This window comes from Tyto alba, unplaced genomic scaffold, assembly GCF_018691265.1.
Source record: "Tyto alba isolate M040663 unplaced genomic scaffold, T.alba_DEE_v4.0 Super-Scaffold_6, whole genome shotgun sequence".
Classification (NCBI taxonomy): Eukaryota; Metazoa; Chordata; class Aves; order Strigiformes; family Tytonidae; genus Tyto; species Tyto alba.
Window position 1 is genome coordinate 30,543,050 of NW_024881327.1, and position 17,265 is coordinate 30,560,314.

The window sequence follows — 17,265 nt, forward strand, 5'->3', positions numbered from 1 at the left end:
TAAAATTGATTCTTGTTACTTTGTGAAGTCCTTACACCCATGTAAGGCTATCTTGACTGTTCACCTAGCAATTGCTGTAAGAATGCAATTAATCTATGATTTTTATAAGCTAAAATCCAAATTTCCACTTTTCCCACAAATTACTGGCTTGCTTGTATGAATGAGAATGCCTTTCTCCTTTTACAGGTCCTGTTGAGAAACATTGACTGAATAGTTCAGCAGCAATACTAGAACTCTTGATACTTTCAAAGGTGTAAATTAAGTCACCTTCATGCTTGTAAGGAAACTGAAAGTGTACAGCTGATTAATATTTGCTGTTCACTTCTGTGGCAGTAGGCATGCATGTGCAGTTTGCATCAAGGAAGAAGCGTTAAGGTTTTACTGGAAAAGCTGTTAAGTACTTGGAAAAAAGGGAATGCCTAGAGATGAGGAAAATTTTTGATGTGTTCATGTGAATTTCCTGAACCTGGGATGAAACTTCAGTCTGAATATCTATCCAATAAAGCATCTTTTGAAACCCGCTTAATAGAATCAGGGTGGTTTTGTTTTCTAATGACTACTTTCATGTTCTCATTCTGCCTTTATTTACATTTATAAACAACTGTTCATAAGTGCTGTGAGTCTCATGTCCTTCAGCCACCGCTTGATATCGATAAATGCTTCTGATACTGTTGTTCCTAGGAAGGACATAATTAAAGTAAAACTCTAATTATTGGTAATAGTATTGACATAATAAATGGCTCAAATCCACATCCTTTTTAATTAAAAACTAATTATATTTACTCTGCTTCTTTGTACTCGAGTGAAAGCAATATCCTGTTGGTTTTTGTTGTTAGTTAAATGGCTATGAGTGAATAATGAAAAAAAATCAATATTGCATGTAGATTTCCTGTTAACAGTAGTGATAAGTAAAGATTCTTTTCTAGTGTGGAGCGGTCCTTAGCTTAAGAAAAGCTGGGAGCAAGGGGAGGGAAGAATAGCATTTGTATCTTTTTTCCAAGACAAATAAATGTAATTACATCTACGTTAACTGTTGATTTCTAGTAGCAGGTACATTTTACTCTCGCAAATGTATTTTCTTGTTAAACTGAAAAATTTTAAAAGAAGCAAAAATATTTCTGAAATTGTTTGGGACAAGCAGTCTCGTATTCAGACCTCAAAACTATTGTAAATGATACTGTTGTGAATTAGGAACTTAAAGAATGTCTCAGATATATGACAGTTTGTTATGTTGAACTAAATGGCAGTAAGAGATTTACTGTTACCTAGGGAAAGTAAATAGTGTTGAGAATAGTAAAGCTGTCAGCTGAGGGCCTGGGCTTGAATTTTTTTCTTCCATATATTGCTTTGTGAATTGAATTGCCTAAAATGCCACTTCCTTAGTCATTCTTGATTTAACTGCTGAAATAATTTCCTCCCTTACAGACATATCTTTTATTTTTCTTCCTCTCCGAACTTTTTCTCCCAGGAATAGTCAGGATCTCCCTTTGTACTTGTTATGTTCTACTAAGTGCTCAGTAGCAGAAAATTCCAGCTGATGCCTAAAACACTCTTGTTACTATGATCTATTGGGAAAAGGTGAAACAAAAAATAATAATTTCTTTCCATCTCTGTCTAGTATTTAACAAAAATTATAGATGACAGACATATGACAGCATCTGAACTTAGGGAAGTGACTAAGAAAACAAATTTTCATGTGAAAAGAAATAGGCCTAAATTAGAGATGACTGAAAATTTAACATACTTTTGTGATAATACTGTCAATTTAAATTCAGTTATAAAACAGATGTTTAGAATGTTCTCTGTTTATGATATGTTGAGGGGAGTGTCTGAAACATTTCTATTTTGAGAGAAGCAAAACCAGACTTCAGTTAGAGGCATGCAAATGAGACTGCTTCCGTTTCTGTTCCTCTCAAGTCTTTGCGCTTTATTCCTTCTGTGTCTGGTGTTCATTTTGGGGATCTTTTTGCCGTTTGCTTATTAGCCCATGCACACTTTTGAGTGTTTAGAAGAGTTTGCACAAGAAAGTGCTTTTATCGTTAATCAAGAAGTTTGTCCAGTGATGTTTGTCTTCTGTGCTGTCATATTAGTCTAGCCATCTGGCAGTGATACCTGTAGGTTTTTGTATGCTTCGGTGATAGGGTTTCATTTGTATAACAGTTGGTAAGACTTCATGACGTGACACAAAACTCTTTTAAGTCCTTGGTAATCTTTTTTTGTTGATTGACTGGATTCAGAATGAATAAATGGCCATCAAACACTCTTTTTCTTTTTCATTGCTGGGAAGACCATGTCTTGGTGATTATAGGAGAGTCCTAAAAGGAAAGATGGAGCTTTTGTTCAGTGGTCTACGGGCTTAATTTTTAATGAGACTCTGTATGCCACTTCTCCTCCTTTTAAACTGAAAAATCTGTTTTGTATGCTGACCTCTTGTCTGATTTCTGTGTTCTGTGAATTGGCTGCCTTTCTTTGAGATGGTTTTGGCTGTACTGGAAGGAGAGTGTGATTAAGTGCAGAGACATAGAGGATGTGGAATAGCTCATAGAATCTCTGACTAAAGGAGAAAAAGTAAAAAATGGTGTTAAAGAACTTCTACTAAAACATTCAAAAGCTGTGAGCAGTACTTTAAAAATAACTACTAAGCTTATTCAAGAAGCTTTTTGTAAATACAGTGTTCTAATATTTTCTCCTGGTTTGTATTGTAATATTGAGAGATTATTAAGAATAAACAAGTCTACAAAGCCTATATTAGCTGCTCTGTTAATGAATACTGTAAAGTAATAAAACAAATGTAGCTTTGTACTTCACATTTTGTGTGAAGAAAGAGTCGTGCTGTTCAATTTGGTGTTACATTAAGGAGAAGGTTCAAATTTCAGTGACCTAGATTTTCTGTTTATCATCTTCCCTGTGTAACAAGGGAAGGCATTCTTTGAGAAGGTCTCTAAATGAGAGGTAATGCATGAATATAAGTAACAGATTTTGTGTCATGATTTTAGTACGCAGTCTATTCAGACTTGAGCTATACTGTCAAAAATGCTAAATACTGTGTGTTACGAAACTCAGACTTTTTTTCATATAACTTCTAAATGCCTGTAATAGTTTCTTAGGATGTGAGTTGATGTAATCTGTGAAAATAGTTCTTTTAACAGTCCATTATAAGAACTTAAGTTCCATGTACCAGAAGTAATAGAATACTTTTCATGTTTAGATGAAGAAGATGACTTTGTCAATAAAAGAATTTCCCTGAAACCGAAGGAGAATGGGACATCAGCGATCAGTTGTCCAGGAACAGCTACAGTGAAAAAGGAAGATGTAAAAGCGCGAGCTAAAAGCAAACCATTATCTCCAGTGAAACAGACTCTCACCTCAGCAGCTGATTACTTTGGGACAAACAGTGTACAACGATCAGAAAAGAAACTGGTAGCAAGTAAAAGGAAAGAAGTAAGTACTGATGATGTTCCTTTAGGCTGCTCATGTGTCTGATAGCAGATCAAAATGGCCAGTTTAATGGCTGCAAGGAGGTACTTAACTGCTTGTCCTACTTAATGTGACTCTCTAATGACCACCCGAGTTCAGTTCTGATGACATGTGCAGGCATATCAAGTCCTCAAATGCAAGTTTAGAGTAGCATTTCCAGGTTTGAAGAGATAGCACGAAGTTGAAAGTAGTATTTTCTGTCCCTTCTTCTCAAGTGACTTTTCGTAATTTTAAGTAGTTTTCTGAGATTTATGAGTGGATGGGATAGCTTATAGTTAGTGACAGAGGGCAGGAGAGAGAGGAAGGAGGTTGTTTCCCCAGGCTTTATGGAACATACCTTCATGGAATAATAAAGCACCAAATAAAGTATGGAGGAAATTAAAAATTCACAAAGTAGTTATTGATTTCTCTTTCAAGGCGGCCAACTGTGATGACTTCAGAGATGTTCAGCATTGTTTGAAGAAATGAGATATTTATATTATAGCATGGTTGTGTTTTGAATAGTAAAATCTCGTGAAAACAGCCTTGTTTAATAGTGTTTAAGTGAGCTAGGAATAAAATGCATGTCTTATTCTCAGTCCTTTTATAGAAGTACACAAAATGAATCAGTACAGATATTACTATAATTTACACAGTATTAGGGAAATGGAACTGTTGGTCTTTTTTTTTTTTCTCAAATATAGCCTTCACAAAGCAGAGACAGCACACTGGATGATGAGGCCATTGCTAGGCAACTACAGCTTGAAGAGGATTCAGAGGTAAAAGCTCTATAAATTTGCTGCTCTATGCCAAGAGCAGTTTGTTTAACTTAAAATCGTTTTTGCTTCAGAAATTAAGATAGGCTTTCCATGTATGCTATAAGTAAGTAATAAAATTAATCTGTATACTTAACTCCTGCACATATGTGCAAACACAGTCATGCAGTTATTTTGATGGACATTATTTCAGTTACGTGAATGGAACATCTCACTTAATCTATTTTTTGTCTATCCTGGCTTTATTCATCTGTGCAGTTGATGAGTTGATGTGTCTATAGTAATCTTGCTTTTCACACAGAATTCTCTTTCTGCTTCCTCATGTTTTTGCTTTTTTGGTTTTGTGTGGTGTGTTTTTTTTGAGTTGTGTGGTTGTTGTTTTTTTTTTTTTTTTTTTTTTTATTACCCATTCCCTGCAGTGAAAAATTAAAAGCCATTGCCATCCATGATTTGTTTCACTTGTCATCTGAGTTTTCTTATAGTTGAGAAAACTGTGAATGACCCTTGCATGTGTGTGTTAAACTTTCCTGATTGAATTAGTGCTAATATGAGTAAAAGGTACATCTATCACACATATTTACTTTCTTTTGGAAAAATCAATTCATTTTGCATATATTGGTAATAATATCATTTGAAATAAATATATCATACATGCAAAACAGTCTCATCCTTGACCTTCCAAGAGCTGTGATGAGTCTAGCTTTAATCTGTTAGAAAGTTAAACGACCTGGCAGGAAAAACAAGTTGTTGTCTTTCATTTGAACTGATCTTACTGTAACTCTCTCACTGTCTATATGTATCATCAAAGGCATGTACTTTATTTCAGATGTATTGTTGCCTCGGTCTGATTTGAGTTTGGTAGTCATTGCCCTTCCCCTTTCTCAGTGTACACAGGGTAGATGCATTTTGTTGTTACGGGCGCATAAAAATAATGCCGATGTCATGTTGGTTTTGTAGTGTCATCTGTTTGAATCTTATAATGTGGCATGTTGGACTTAAGACAATGATGAGAAGATTTTTGTTGTTTTTTGTTAAAACAGTGGCCAGTATTTATTGGCAACAATATACATTATTCAGGAATAGAAAAAGTTTTCCCCAAGGATCCGTATTGAATAGAAAAGGTAACTTGATGATCAGTTATCACTGTAGATGTCACATGTATTTTGTTAGGTAAATAAAAATGAAACCAACCTGGCTTTGTTCTTTACAATTAAGAAATAACTTTCTCAGATTCCATGTGCAAAGTTTGTTCTTACTGGTTCTTCTGTCAAAGAAAATAAGTTGTGTAAGTAGAAATATTAAGAAATTAAAGTGTATTTGTTTCCATAAAGTAAGCAGAACTGGCAACAAGGGCTGGGCTGAGGGCAGTAGTTAAATTCTCCAAAGCTGCCAGACTTTTTTTCATGTGATATGTTGCTAGTGGTAAATGAGAATAAAACATTAATTATTGAGACACTGTAATACTTAACAGACATTGTTCCTACTTTCGGATCTGCTTCCAGAAGTTTTCTAAAGCCAACAGGTTGTGTCTTAGTACAAGCTGAGGGTTGTGAGATCCTGCTTTCAAGTTTTGATTGTTTATTAAATGAAAAGGATAGACAACACTAAAAAATATGAAGGAACAGAAAACCTCTTTGAAAACAGATTATACAGTCTTATTAATGTTTCTAATGCAACAAATCCAAACTCTACTTTTCTCACTAGACTTCAGTCTCTCTCTTTGGGGGAAACAGGTAATTTTTCAGTGCTATTTTCAGAAATTTAGGTGTCTGGTGTGCTTTTTCCAGCTCAGTGCTATCTTTTTTTAGATAACCTTTTTGTCTTGAACAGCAAATAGTTTTAAAAAATTACAGTAGAATTGAAACTTGTCAGACATGAACCTAAAAAATTTTTTTTTCTTCTTTCAGCTGGAGAGACAGCTGCATGAAGATGAAGAATTTGCTAAAACTTTGGCGATGTTGGATGAAACACCACAGAAGAAAAAGGTTGAATACTTTTTAAACCTCAGTTTTTAGAAATTGCATTGGGAATGTACTTTAGACATCTAACATCTTTGTTTTGAGGCTTCCATACAAATGCATTAAAAACAGCAAGAAAGTGTTTGCACGAAAATAAGTCACGTTTCGTACTTTTCTCCTGGATTTTCCTCACTCAGTAAATAGTGTCCTTCATAATCTAATCAGACAGCAGACATCATTGTATCTTTGTGCTAACTTCTGTTGAAATGGGATTTTAAATACTAGTTCTAATTGAATGAAATGTGTTGCTGAAGATTCACACTTATGATCAGCTATAGCTCCGTTGGTTTAGGAGGGCCAGCTCAAGTAAAATGAGTCAATGGCACAAATTGGTGAGAAGTGATGGGAGAAAAAGGAAGGAGGAGAATACTCTTCTTGCTTTGAGAGAAGGGGCAAGCAGGGATCTTGAGATTTTGGAGACTAACCCCGGTGGTGGGAATCTTCCCAGTTTTAATAGCTTGTGGTGTAAGGCACAGGAAAATATTTGCTGGGTTGCATCAAGGCTCCTAGAATTTAGGATTGCTAATTTGAATATAGCAAGTATTAGCACTTCTAGACTCATCAGTAAACCAATTAAAATAAAAATTTACTGTAACCTGGAAGTTTGTCTGGCCTTTGACTTAAAGAATTTATGTGCATGACTGAGTGCAGAATTTGCTCATCTGCCTGCCTTTGATAGAGATTGTATCCTGACCTGTGGTAAGGATCAGCTTTTGTTAGATGTTATTCAGTCTGTTGTACTTAACAGTAGGGAAACTCGGGGATCTGGACTTAATGGTAGCTCAGGATGTACATCTCTGACTCTGGCATTGTGTGTTTATTTAGGCTCGGAAAGATTCAGAAGGGGAGCAAACAGTATTGAGCGTCAAGAGCAGTCCTAATGTGATGGAAAGATATAAGCAGTCAGAAAAAGGTAGGACACGAAATACAGAAAACATTTCACCAATTCATAAGATTAATGAGGCACATTCTTACATACATGCTGTCCTCCTGCCTCCTTTCAAGTGAAAGCAACAAACTCAGCAGGTGAAGCAAAGAATTGCACTGCAAAACAGCAAACTAAATCTGAACATTCAAAAGGCTCTCGTTTATCCCCACAATCATCTGATAAAATATCAAGAGAGTTGATGGATGAGACCTCGCCGTGCAAACCCAGCTCTAAGCTTTTGTCTCTGAAACAAAAAGAAGAGATTGCTGAAGAGGAAAGAGGTGCTCAAAGTTTAGTATCAAAAGAAAAAACTTCTTCAAGGAAGGAGAAGGCAACACCAAAGAAGGAGAAAATTTCTCCCAAGAAGACTGAGGTAGGAGTTGTCAAAATGAATTTAGTTGTCTTGGTGGAGTTTTCACGAAAATAGTTTCCATTTATTATTGTTTGTAACTTGGTACTTTGAATATTCTGGACAATTTTTAAGAATTTGAATTCTGGTAGGGCTTTAAGTTCCTAGCAATTGTAAAAATACAGGGGGAAAAAAATTAACTGGAAAAGTGTAAATTAAATGCATTAAACAACGGAGAGTTCTTTAGTTCTCATCAAGGTATACCTGTTCGCTGCAGAATCAGTTCAATGCTTTTTCACATTTAACTTTACTGAAAAAATGCAGAATGCAGGAAATCTGACATTTGCCTAGTGAGTGAAAGCTTACTGTTCATATGAGCATGGTGACCTTGTGGATCTATACTGATGTTAGAATGATAAATGGCATTGTTTGATTTTTTTTTTTTTCCCCCCCTTCCTTCCCGCCTCGTCTCCTCTTTCTGAAGTATATTTCTTATGATTGAAAAATTATTTAGTAATATAATTTAATTTTCTCTTAACTGATTCTGTAATTATTGAACACACTGGCAGTTATTTGCAACCTTAAACCATACTTTTTAATCATAAAGTACAAAATATCCCATTTTGACACTTAACAAACAGTTGTAATTGGGAGGGAGAGCCTGCAGTTTTTTTGGAGGTGAATTTTAAATAATTTTTTAGTGATTAAAAAGCTTCAGTGTCTCTTGAAGTAGAAACACTATAAAGTAGACTTTACGTAAGCGTAGTTCTTGTCTATACCTAATCACCATTCTGAAATAAAACAGACTGTAAATTTAAAGCAACAATTTATTAAGTGAGCATGTACATGTGGAATACAGATGATTCTACAGAAACTTGACAATAAACAATGCGTACTTATTTTTTAAACTCTCAGGTAAGGTTTTTGTAATCTTTTTGAAAAGAACAACAAAAAATACCCTAAAACACAAGCACCAAACCAGAGCAAGCTTTGGTATTGCATGTTAATAGGTTAAAACAGGCATTAGAACATATTTTTAGACACCAAAGAAAAAGTGTCTTTAACTGTGATGCTTGTTTGTTGTTGGTTTTATGTGTAGTATTTACATTAATTTATTTTTTTTTCCCTTTCCTGTCCAAGTCTGTAAGTCCTGAGGACTCTGAAAAGAAGAGAATCAATTATCAAGCCTACCGAAGCTTCCTTAATCGCGAGGGTCCAAAAGCACTGGGATCCAAAGAGATACCTCAGGTAACTTTGGCTAGAGCATAGTTCTGTATTTACAAGTGGAGTGTATCATGGACTTAGTTACAAGTGATCTAACAAGTATCAACTAAACTGTTTAAAAACTAGTATTTTTTTTCAAATAGGAAGTCTGTATTGGAAAAAGCTAAATTGTAATGCAAAGCAGTGATTAAACGTAAGGAAATACACTAAGAAATTAAATTCAGTACTTGCTTTATGAAGTTGCGATGAAAAATAGGTACTGGTCTTAAAGTTGGAGACTCACTCATTTGACTGACATGCTGTGCTTGAAGCAGAGTGCTAATGGGTACGATTGGTCAAGCAAACAATGTGTGAAGTCTTATTGGAAGCTGTTCCTTTGAATGGCTTTTGAACTTTCAGAACTATTACCTAGCTAGGTATGATAGGCTTATTTTTAAAGTTTCATAGGGTACTTGTCATGGTAGGGTGTTTAAAAAAAGCTTATGGTGAGGAGGTATTTGGTAGAATTGTATCAGGTAATGGCATTTTCTGCAATGCTCTGGTTCTCAGGGAGCTGATAACTGCTTGGAAGGCCTGACGTTCGTAATTACAGGCGTTCTGGAGTGTATTGAAAGAGACGAGGCCAAGTCTCTGATTGAACGTTACGGAGGAAAAGTAACTGGCAATGTCAGCAAAAAAACAAACTATCTGGTGGTGGGGCGAGACTGTGGCCAGTCTAAATGTGAAAAGGTGAGTGTTCCTGTGCTGGGGCGAAGTGAGACTGAATCGTTCATAGCTAACCTGGTTTTCAGTATCTCTGCCAAAAGGAGGCAGTACTACCAATAAAGTGGATGTCAAAAGGGAAAAGTTGCTTCATGTTTTAGGGATTTGTTTTGGTTTTATTTATACGTGTATACGCACACGCGCACATATATACATATGTATGTATCTGTATGTATGTGTGCATATATATGTGTATAAAACCCCTTTTTGTTGTTGTTCCTAAATATAGTCTTCACTGGAAAGCACCTTGAAGTGAATTAGGTAACTCCTAACTTGACTTTACTTTTAATTCTTTCTTTTGCTCCAGGCATCAACTTTAGGGACAAAAGTTATTGATGAGGATGGCCTGTTTGATCTTATTCGAACTATGCCAGGCAAAAAGTCCAAATATGAGCTGGCAGCTGAAACAGAGGTTTGTTTATTATAAACTTAGGGGGTTTTTTGTTTGTTTTTAATTGAAAGGAGTTTTGGTCTTTTGTGCCAGTAACAGTAACCCTACGATTGTCAGTTTGACCTTTAAGGTTAAAAGTATTGAAAGTGAAAATTCTATATTTAAGACTTCTACTTGGGAGCTATGGGGTTTCATTTTCCCACCTTTCGTTTTTATACTCTGACATTATTCTGTGTTTTAGGTATCTGACTGAGGGGGTAATTGTATCTCCTTAGATGGTTTAAATTTTAAACTTTGAGTATTTGTTCTTTGAAACATGTAATTGTGACTGTTATTGTGTGGTACCCAGACAGGCCCAATATAAAACTCTACTGTAAACATAGGACAACTATATGTAAACCCATGTGTATATAATAACAGATTTTGTCTGTATGTGGTACTTGAACTAATAATATTAAAGGTAAATTTTTCAGGGAATACTGTAAAAACAGTAACAACTTTTATGCACGTTTAGATTTAATGTGTAGTGGTGGATAAAATGTTATTAAAATCTCTGTTAGCTCTAGCATGTTGTGCAATCAGTATAGCCATTGCTCTGGTACTTCTGATGTGGCTAGACATGGATTTGTTGCATGTAAAGATAATATTGGTGTCTTAAGGAAAAGCAACTCCAAGCTTCCTTTGAATTATTTTCGGCTGAACGCTTTCTGGAAGTGTTGCTTTATAGGAGCTTCATGTGTGTCTGGCCTATTTGTTCCAGCCTGATAGTCATCTGTTTTGCATTATTTTTTTTAATGATGATTTGGGTTTTCAGTAAGGGGACTGCTCTTGGAATAAACAGAACATTTCCTGCCTCTTTTGTGGGTTGTGCTACAGAACCGGGTGGCATCAAGTTTAACAGTGGTTATTTTTCAGAGATAAATATTTCTTTATCTGCTCTTGAAGCTTGTTTTTATCAATAATAAGTTTTGGTACTTTCATGAACAGTCCTCCTGTACATGTGTTCAAAGACAGCATGTTTATTTGCTGTATGGATTTTTTGAAAGTTCCCTTTAATTTTCTTACCTTTATTTTCCTAAGGCAAAGAAAGTGGAGTCAAGACCTAAAAAGACACCACAGAAAGCTGAAACTGGAAAAAGGAATTTTAGCCCCTTCAAAAAGGCAGCTGATAATAAAAAATATAAGTCTACTCCTGAAAAAGGAGACACCGTCAAATCTGTCAAGAAAGAAACCGCTGCTGTTCGAAAGCTTATGGACTTTAAGTGCCAGACTGGAGAGAGCCAGGAAGCCCCAAGACCTAAGGGGAGCTTGGTTTCCGGGATTACCGAAGATGGAACAGAGAGATTGCTATGGGTAGATAAATACAAGCCTGTATCTCTTAAGGCAATAATTGGACAGCAGGGTGAGCAAAGCTGCGCCAATAAACTGCTCCGATGGCTCAGAAACTGGCACAAGAACACCTCGGAAGATGGACAAGGTGACCAGCGCGGTTAACTTTTCTCTGTGCTCTTCCATGATAGTTACACTGCTTGGTTCCACAGACTGATAAGGGCCTTTGAGATAGCAGAGCAACTCTAGAAAGTGTGAATGAGGCTGCAGTCGGCTGCATTTTTAGCATCAGTTGAGCCTTAGGGTTTTTTTGTTGTTGTTGCTCACTTACACCTCCCCCCCTCCCTCCAAAAAAAAAACCAAAACAGAACAGAAAACTGTCTGAAAATATTTTTTTAAGTCTTGTGGAAGTTTTCTAAGTGTCAGCTGTTTCCAAAAGAAGCCAAAATAACTTAGCGGTAACATTTATAAAAATGGCCTCACATTCAGGCTGTTGAATTCTTTCAGCAAGAGAAATGTTGGCCGGTCCTGACCTGTCTGTACATGTGGTGAAAGTCCAGGGGATCAACCTGGCTAAAGGGTTGCTGTCATGCGTGGGGAAGAGAGGAATTGTTAAAGGTCCTGGCCTGACAAGTAACCCATGTCATGCGTAGTGTGTCATCCTATAGGCAGTTTTTCCTGTGTTTTAAAATAGCATTTAATTTTCACTCCAACTATAGTGGGTGGTGAGGTTTTTCTGTGTGGTGTGTTTGGGGTTTGGTTTGGTTTGTTTGGAGCATTTTGGTGTGTGTGTTTTGTTTTTTTTCTGATGATGCGGTTGCGAGGAAATTGCTGGTATAGTTGTATTACATTAATAGCACTTCTTCTATCTTGCAGTTTAAAATCACTGCGAGTCTTAAACTAAGATGGTCTAAGTTGCTTTCCCCCGAATGGTTAGGATGCAGATGCATACGCCTTTTTTTGATATTCATATCAGGCCTTAAATGAGGAAAAACTCCAGTGATGTTTGATATCTTTAGAAGTATGCAGTTTGGTTTGTAATACGTACCCAGGTAAAACCAGGAATTTTCTTTTATAGCAAAGCCCAATAAACCTGGAGGCAAAGATGATGTTACTGGTTTTAAAGCAGCATTACTTTCTGGTCCACCTGGAGTTGGTAAAACTACTACAGCTTCCTTGGTTTGTAAGGTGAGTTCATACTAACAGCTGTTCCCAGCACTTCTTGTTATATATTGATCTGTATCTGGATACTGATGCAGGGTGCAGGTGGATATCCCATAAATGACCAGGGGCTGCTCCCAGCTTAGTTCCACCTGATCAGAACAGGGATCAGGGATCAGGGTGAAAATATGTGGCTGTTTTTAGATACCTTTATCAGGCCTGAGGCAAGAATGTAGCAATGGGTGTCTGCATTTCTTTCTGTTATATTGAGATGAAGCATATCCCGGGATATTGAACATATCCCAGGATGTTGAATTCTGGCAAGATTTTTGGAGGTTTCTATGACAGACTTGGTCATGTTTTTTATATATATCTAACAAAGATACCTTTCCCAGACTCATCTTAAATTCAAATACTACTCTAGGATGAGACAAGTTGACAGGGCTACGTGTCCATTTCTAAATCTGAACTTAGAAATTAGTTTTTCCTAACTTAGCTGGAACACTGCGTTCCACTAACTGTGCCAGGAGAATCAGCCAAGAGCTCCGTATTGTACCGTCAAATGCCATTAAAGCTAACTTATTAATAGTGTCATCGTATCAAGTTACAGATTGTTTTTATTCTTCTTTGACTTGCAAGAACTTTTTTAGAATATGATGCTACCAGCCTGGAAGGTATGAGAACTATTGTCAGCTGTCTTATCTTTGTGCTGGGAAGGAATGATTACTTACATCAAATACTGAGTTGTATGGAGTAACTCCCACTCTCCCCTGCCTGCCTGTCCTAGAGCTTTGTGCCAACAAGCTGATGCCGCGCCCAAAACTAGACCTGCAGAAAAGCTGGTTGTGCTGACTTGGGCTCATTTCTGCGCTAGCATGGTCTTTGCTGCGGCTGGTTTCCAGCCTAGCTCGCTCACAGCTGCCTCGGGTCTCTGCAGAGGATTTCACTGTGCTCCACAGGAGTAGTCAACAAAACTGGGCTGTTCAAGCTGCAAGAACAAGGCTGTGTGCAGCTCACTGCTGCGCTGTGGCATGCCCCTGGCAGGGGAGTTTGCTGATAAAGGAGCATCTGGGTTCAGTTCTTTCAGGGGCTGACATGCAGCCCAGCCCTGTTCTGAAGTGTGGGAGTAATCCGTTTCCTAGCTGCTAAATAGTTATAAGCTTCTCTTTCCTTCAGCTTTCGGAGTGGCATGTTTCTTGTCCTGACTGTGTGTAAGAATTTGATATACAACTGGAAGTACCCTGGAGCTTAGCCAGCCTTGGCTCATAGTTCTGTTTGTATCCCTGGTGGCAGTTCTGTTAAGCCTTCAGAACTAAATCTGTGCTATTGACTTCCCCCCTTGGCCCACACTTTAAAAAAAAAAAATTCTCTTTTGGGTATATCTGTTCCATGTCTGGTTATAAATACTTACGGAGTGCAAGAGAAAGAGAAAAGGAGTATGAGGGGAGAAGGGAATCAAAGCCACAAATTATATGTGAAAATGATCTTGTAAGAGCTTTCTTCTGGAACTCTGAAATACTGTTTCTAATTCTGAGTATGTGTATGTTCTTTCACTGATCTGTGTTCTCATATTTTGTGTGTTTGGACTAGGAATTGGGGTATAGCTATGTGGAGCTGAATGCCAGTGACACCCGCAGTAAGAACAGTCTAAAGGAAGTAGTTGCTGAATCACTTAACAACACCAGCATCAAAGACTTCTGTTCTGGTATGTCTGTTGCTGTTGGAAGGAGGATTTTTGTTGCGCTGAGTCTGGTTACAGGAGGGACAGAGCTCCATTACCACACAACAGTGATAGGAATTTAACTTGTTCATCACGTGGAGGGATCCAGCTCTACTAGGGATGACTTAATTTAGCAAGCTGTTTTATTTCATCTACAATTGTAGACTTAAATCCTGCTGCCAGTAGAATCAGTTGTTAATCTGCAGAAACTACTCAAGAACTCTGCAGTTGCTCTTCTGTTGCATGGGATTTCTTTCTTGGAAGGTTACACGAGGTTATAGTCAGTTCTGTTCTGTGAACATAGGTTTGTGTGATCAAGTGGCAGAGTGAGAGGTTCACCACCACCTCAGTTGTCTAGGATGGGCTTACCTAACCTATAAAGCATTGGGTAAAACTCTTGAGCAAGACCCTATTTTGTTCCCATCTCATTTTCTTGTCCATATTCATTTTCAGGCACATCCTCATCAGTTAGCGGGAAACATGTATTGATCATGGATGAAGTGGATGGTATGGCAGGCAATGAAGACAGAGGAGGGATTCAGGTGAAACTGCTATAGTTACTAGCTAATGCCATTGCTAAGAGTGCATACCATATACTGCACAAAATATTTCAAGTCAGTCTGCTGACCTCAACCCATGGTCCATAGAAACTCTCTGTAGGGCACAGTTTATTTGACCTACTTTAGAAGTCTGTCTTTTGTGTAAGAATTACGCATTGGTAGAGGGGGGGGAAAAAAAAATACTGCTGTAAAAAAAAAAACCCGGAGCAATGGACTTGGACATGTGCACTTTAAATGTTTATTCCTGGACAGGTGAATTTATCCTCAGGTCTCTGCAGCTGACATGTACCTGCAGTGGAAGGTTTGTAATCTGACTGGGACAGTTGCTCTCTTCAGCAGGCAGTAACACTGAATAAACAACGTGGCATAGGTCATATTATACTTTGTTCTCCTTAGCAGCTCCAGTTTTAGCTCCTGAAGATTTCCTATGGTCACGTGCAGTACTTTAACAAGAAAGGGCACACAGATCTTTAGCACAGGTGCAGGCATTTCCATTTCAGGTATATGAAATTGAACTGAATTCCACTTTCATTAGAACAGGCCAAGTTTATTCTGGTAAGCATAATAATGCTGAAGCCTCAGGGTTGAGCTCTTCCGAAGGGGAAGAGCTGATCTTCCTACTTCCTGCTGCTTCGCTGTTCGTGGCAGGGTGCAGTGAGAAAGATGTGTGGTCCCTCTGGGCATAGGCCAGGTCAAATTGGCCTTTGGACAATTGAATCTATTTCTGCAGGGGGACAGCTCTACTCCAGCCTGTTGATCTTAATTGCTTCATGAAGAATGCTCTAAACATGATTGCTGGAAGTGTGTAGACGGCCCATTTATTGGAGCTGAATAGAACAGTAAGTGGAAAAAGTAGGAGAAGGGCTCGGTTTTCACTGTGTGCAAATGTGATTACAGTAGGAGGAGTTTTATAGACTTGCATCTGTCAAGGATCTGATTTAAGGCAGGGACTAATGGTGCTTGGTGTGACATTTTAAACATTCTCTGAGGTATCTGTTGTAATTGTTGTGATGTGTTTAAATCACAGGAGTTGATTGGTTTGATTAGACACACAAAGATACCCATCATCTGTATGTGTAATGATCGAAACCATCCTAAAATTCGCTCCTTGGTCCACTACTGTTTTGATCTTCGTTTTCAGAGACCTCGTCTAGAACAGATTAAGGTAGGAGGGCTGTGGCTGTATGGGCTGCACTGAATTACCATCAGTAACTTCTGTCTGCGTGTGGCAGAATTTATACAGGATTGGAAGCACCACTTTTTAAAGCTTAATGGATCACCTCAGTCAATAACTCTGAGATACTCCATTCTCTGGGAACAAAAATTCATGACCCATTTTGAAAAGCAAAGCCTTTCAGATTTAGAAGTCTATCTTAAGTGTATATATCCAAAGATATTCTTTTTTTAAAATCATCATGCACTTTTTTTTTTTTTTTTTTTTTTTACACCAATGACAAGGGATGACTCGTATTTATGAGAGAAAATGTAAGTTATACATGCTTTAAAAATACTAGAAAACTATGGTAACTCTCTTTCATAGACACGTCAGTGTGTTCTGTAGGAGAAATTCACAGGAATTCTCTAGTGACAGTTTCTCAATTGTGTGTATTACAGGGTGCCATGATGTCTGTTGCATTTAAAGAAGGGTTAAAAATTCCACCACCTGCTATGCAAGAGATAATCCTGGCAGCAAACCAGGACATCAGGCAGGTAAGTGCCAATTCAGCACCAGTGTCCATTCAGAGATTAGTGTTGCATACAAATCCTTGACTTCAATGTAGTATTTGAACAATATTATTATTTTTATGTGTTGGGATAAGGCTGTTCTCTGCTTGAGTCTTCCATTTAAATCTTCTTATGCTACCAAATTATCAATTCTGTTCCTTAGGTTTTACATAATCTTAATATGTGGTGTGCAAAAGATAAATCATTGACTTACGATGAGGCTAAAACAGATGCCAGCAGAGCCAAAAAGGATATCAAACTGGTAAGTGTAAAATACTGGATTGGCTTTTACTGTCATATTCTGATATAATCGCTAGGCTTTGTAAGCATCTTCTGAACTAAAGCACTGATAACCAAGGTGCAGGGAGCTCTCAAACTTGCCGCAGAGAGTTGAAGAGCAGTGTGTCCAGGACTGAGGGTATATTGTGACGAACTGGTCTCTTACATAAGATGCAATTATGAAGCTCACATTCCTCATCCCGAGTCCTGTATTTAGGAGATAACGCTCATACTAGCAGCAGTAAAACTCAATTCTTGAAACTGGTGAAGTGCTAGGAAGGAAATACTGAACACTGAACTTGTACTGATGGGTCCAGATATCGCTGGGTACCATTGCTGCAGTGATCTTGACGATACTGTGCTGTAGCTTACTGTTTGTGTTGACCTGCAACCCACTGACTTCTTGAAATGTCATTTACTTAGGGCCCTTTTGATGTTGTCCGGAAGGTTTTTGCTTCTGGAGAGGAGGCTTCTCGTATGTCTCTTATAGACAAGTCGGATCTTTTCTTCCATGATTATTCCCTAGCACCTCTGTTTGTCCAGGAGAACTATGTGCATGTGAAACCAGCCGCTGCTGGGTGAGTTAT

General features: G+C 37.7%; 1 protein-coding gene across 1 annotated transcript in view; it reads left to right on the forward strand.

Moving 5' to 3' along the window:
- Nucleotides 1-17,265, forward strand: part of RFC1 (replication factor C subunit 1) — a 42,822-nt gene that overhangs the window by 21,136 nt on the left and 4,421 nt on the right. Inside the window, exons 5-20 of the mRNA XM_032998980.2 lie at nucleotides 3,209-3,441; nucleotides 4,161-4,235; nucleotides 6,140-6,217; nucleotides 7,076-7,163; nucleotides 7,256-7,551; nucleotides 8,668-8,775; nucleotides 9,301-9,480; nucleotides 9,821-9,925; nucleotides 10,985-11,381; nucleotides 12,312-12,421; nucleotides 13,985-14,099; nucleotides 14,568-14,656; nucleotides 15,702-15,839; nucleotides 16,289-16,384; nucleotides 16,563-16,661; nucleotides 17,102-17,256. Of these exons, the coding sequence (XP_032854871.2) occupies nucleotides 3,209-3,441; nucleotides 4,161-4,235; nucleotides 6,140-6,217; nucleotides 7,076-7,163; nucleotides 7,256-7,551; nucleotides 8,668-8,775; nucleotides 9,301-9,480; nucleotides 9,821-9,925; nucleotides 10,985-11,381; nucleotides 12,312-12,421; nucleotides 13,985-14,099; nucleotides 14,568-14,656; nucleotides 15,702-15,839; nucleotides 16,289-16,384; nucleotides 16,563-16,661; nucleotides 17,102-17,256 (2,362 nt within the window). The remainder of the gene's footprint in view (nucleotides 1-3,208; nucleotides 3,442-4,160; nucleotides 4,236-6,139; nucleotides 6,218-7,075; nucleotides 7,164-7,255; nucleotides 7,552-8,667; nucleotides 8,776-9,300; nucleotides 9,481-9,820; nucleotides 9,926-10,984; nucleotides 11,382-12,311; nucleotides 12,422-13,984; nucleotides 14,100-14,567; nucleotides 14,657-15,701; nucleotides 15,840-16,288; nucleotides 16,385-16,562; nucleotides 16,662-17,101; nucleotides 17,257-17,265) is intronic.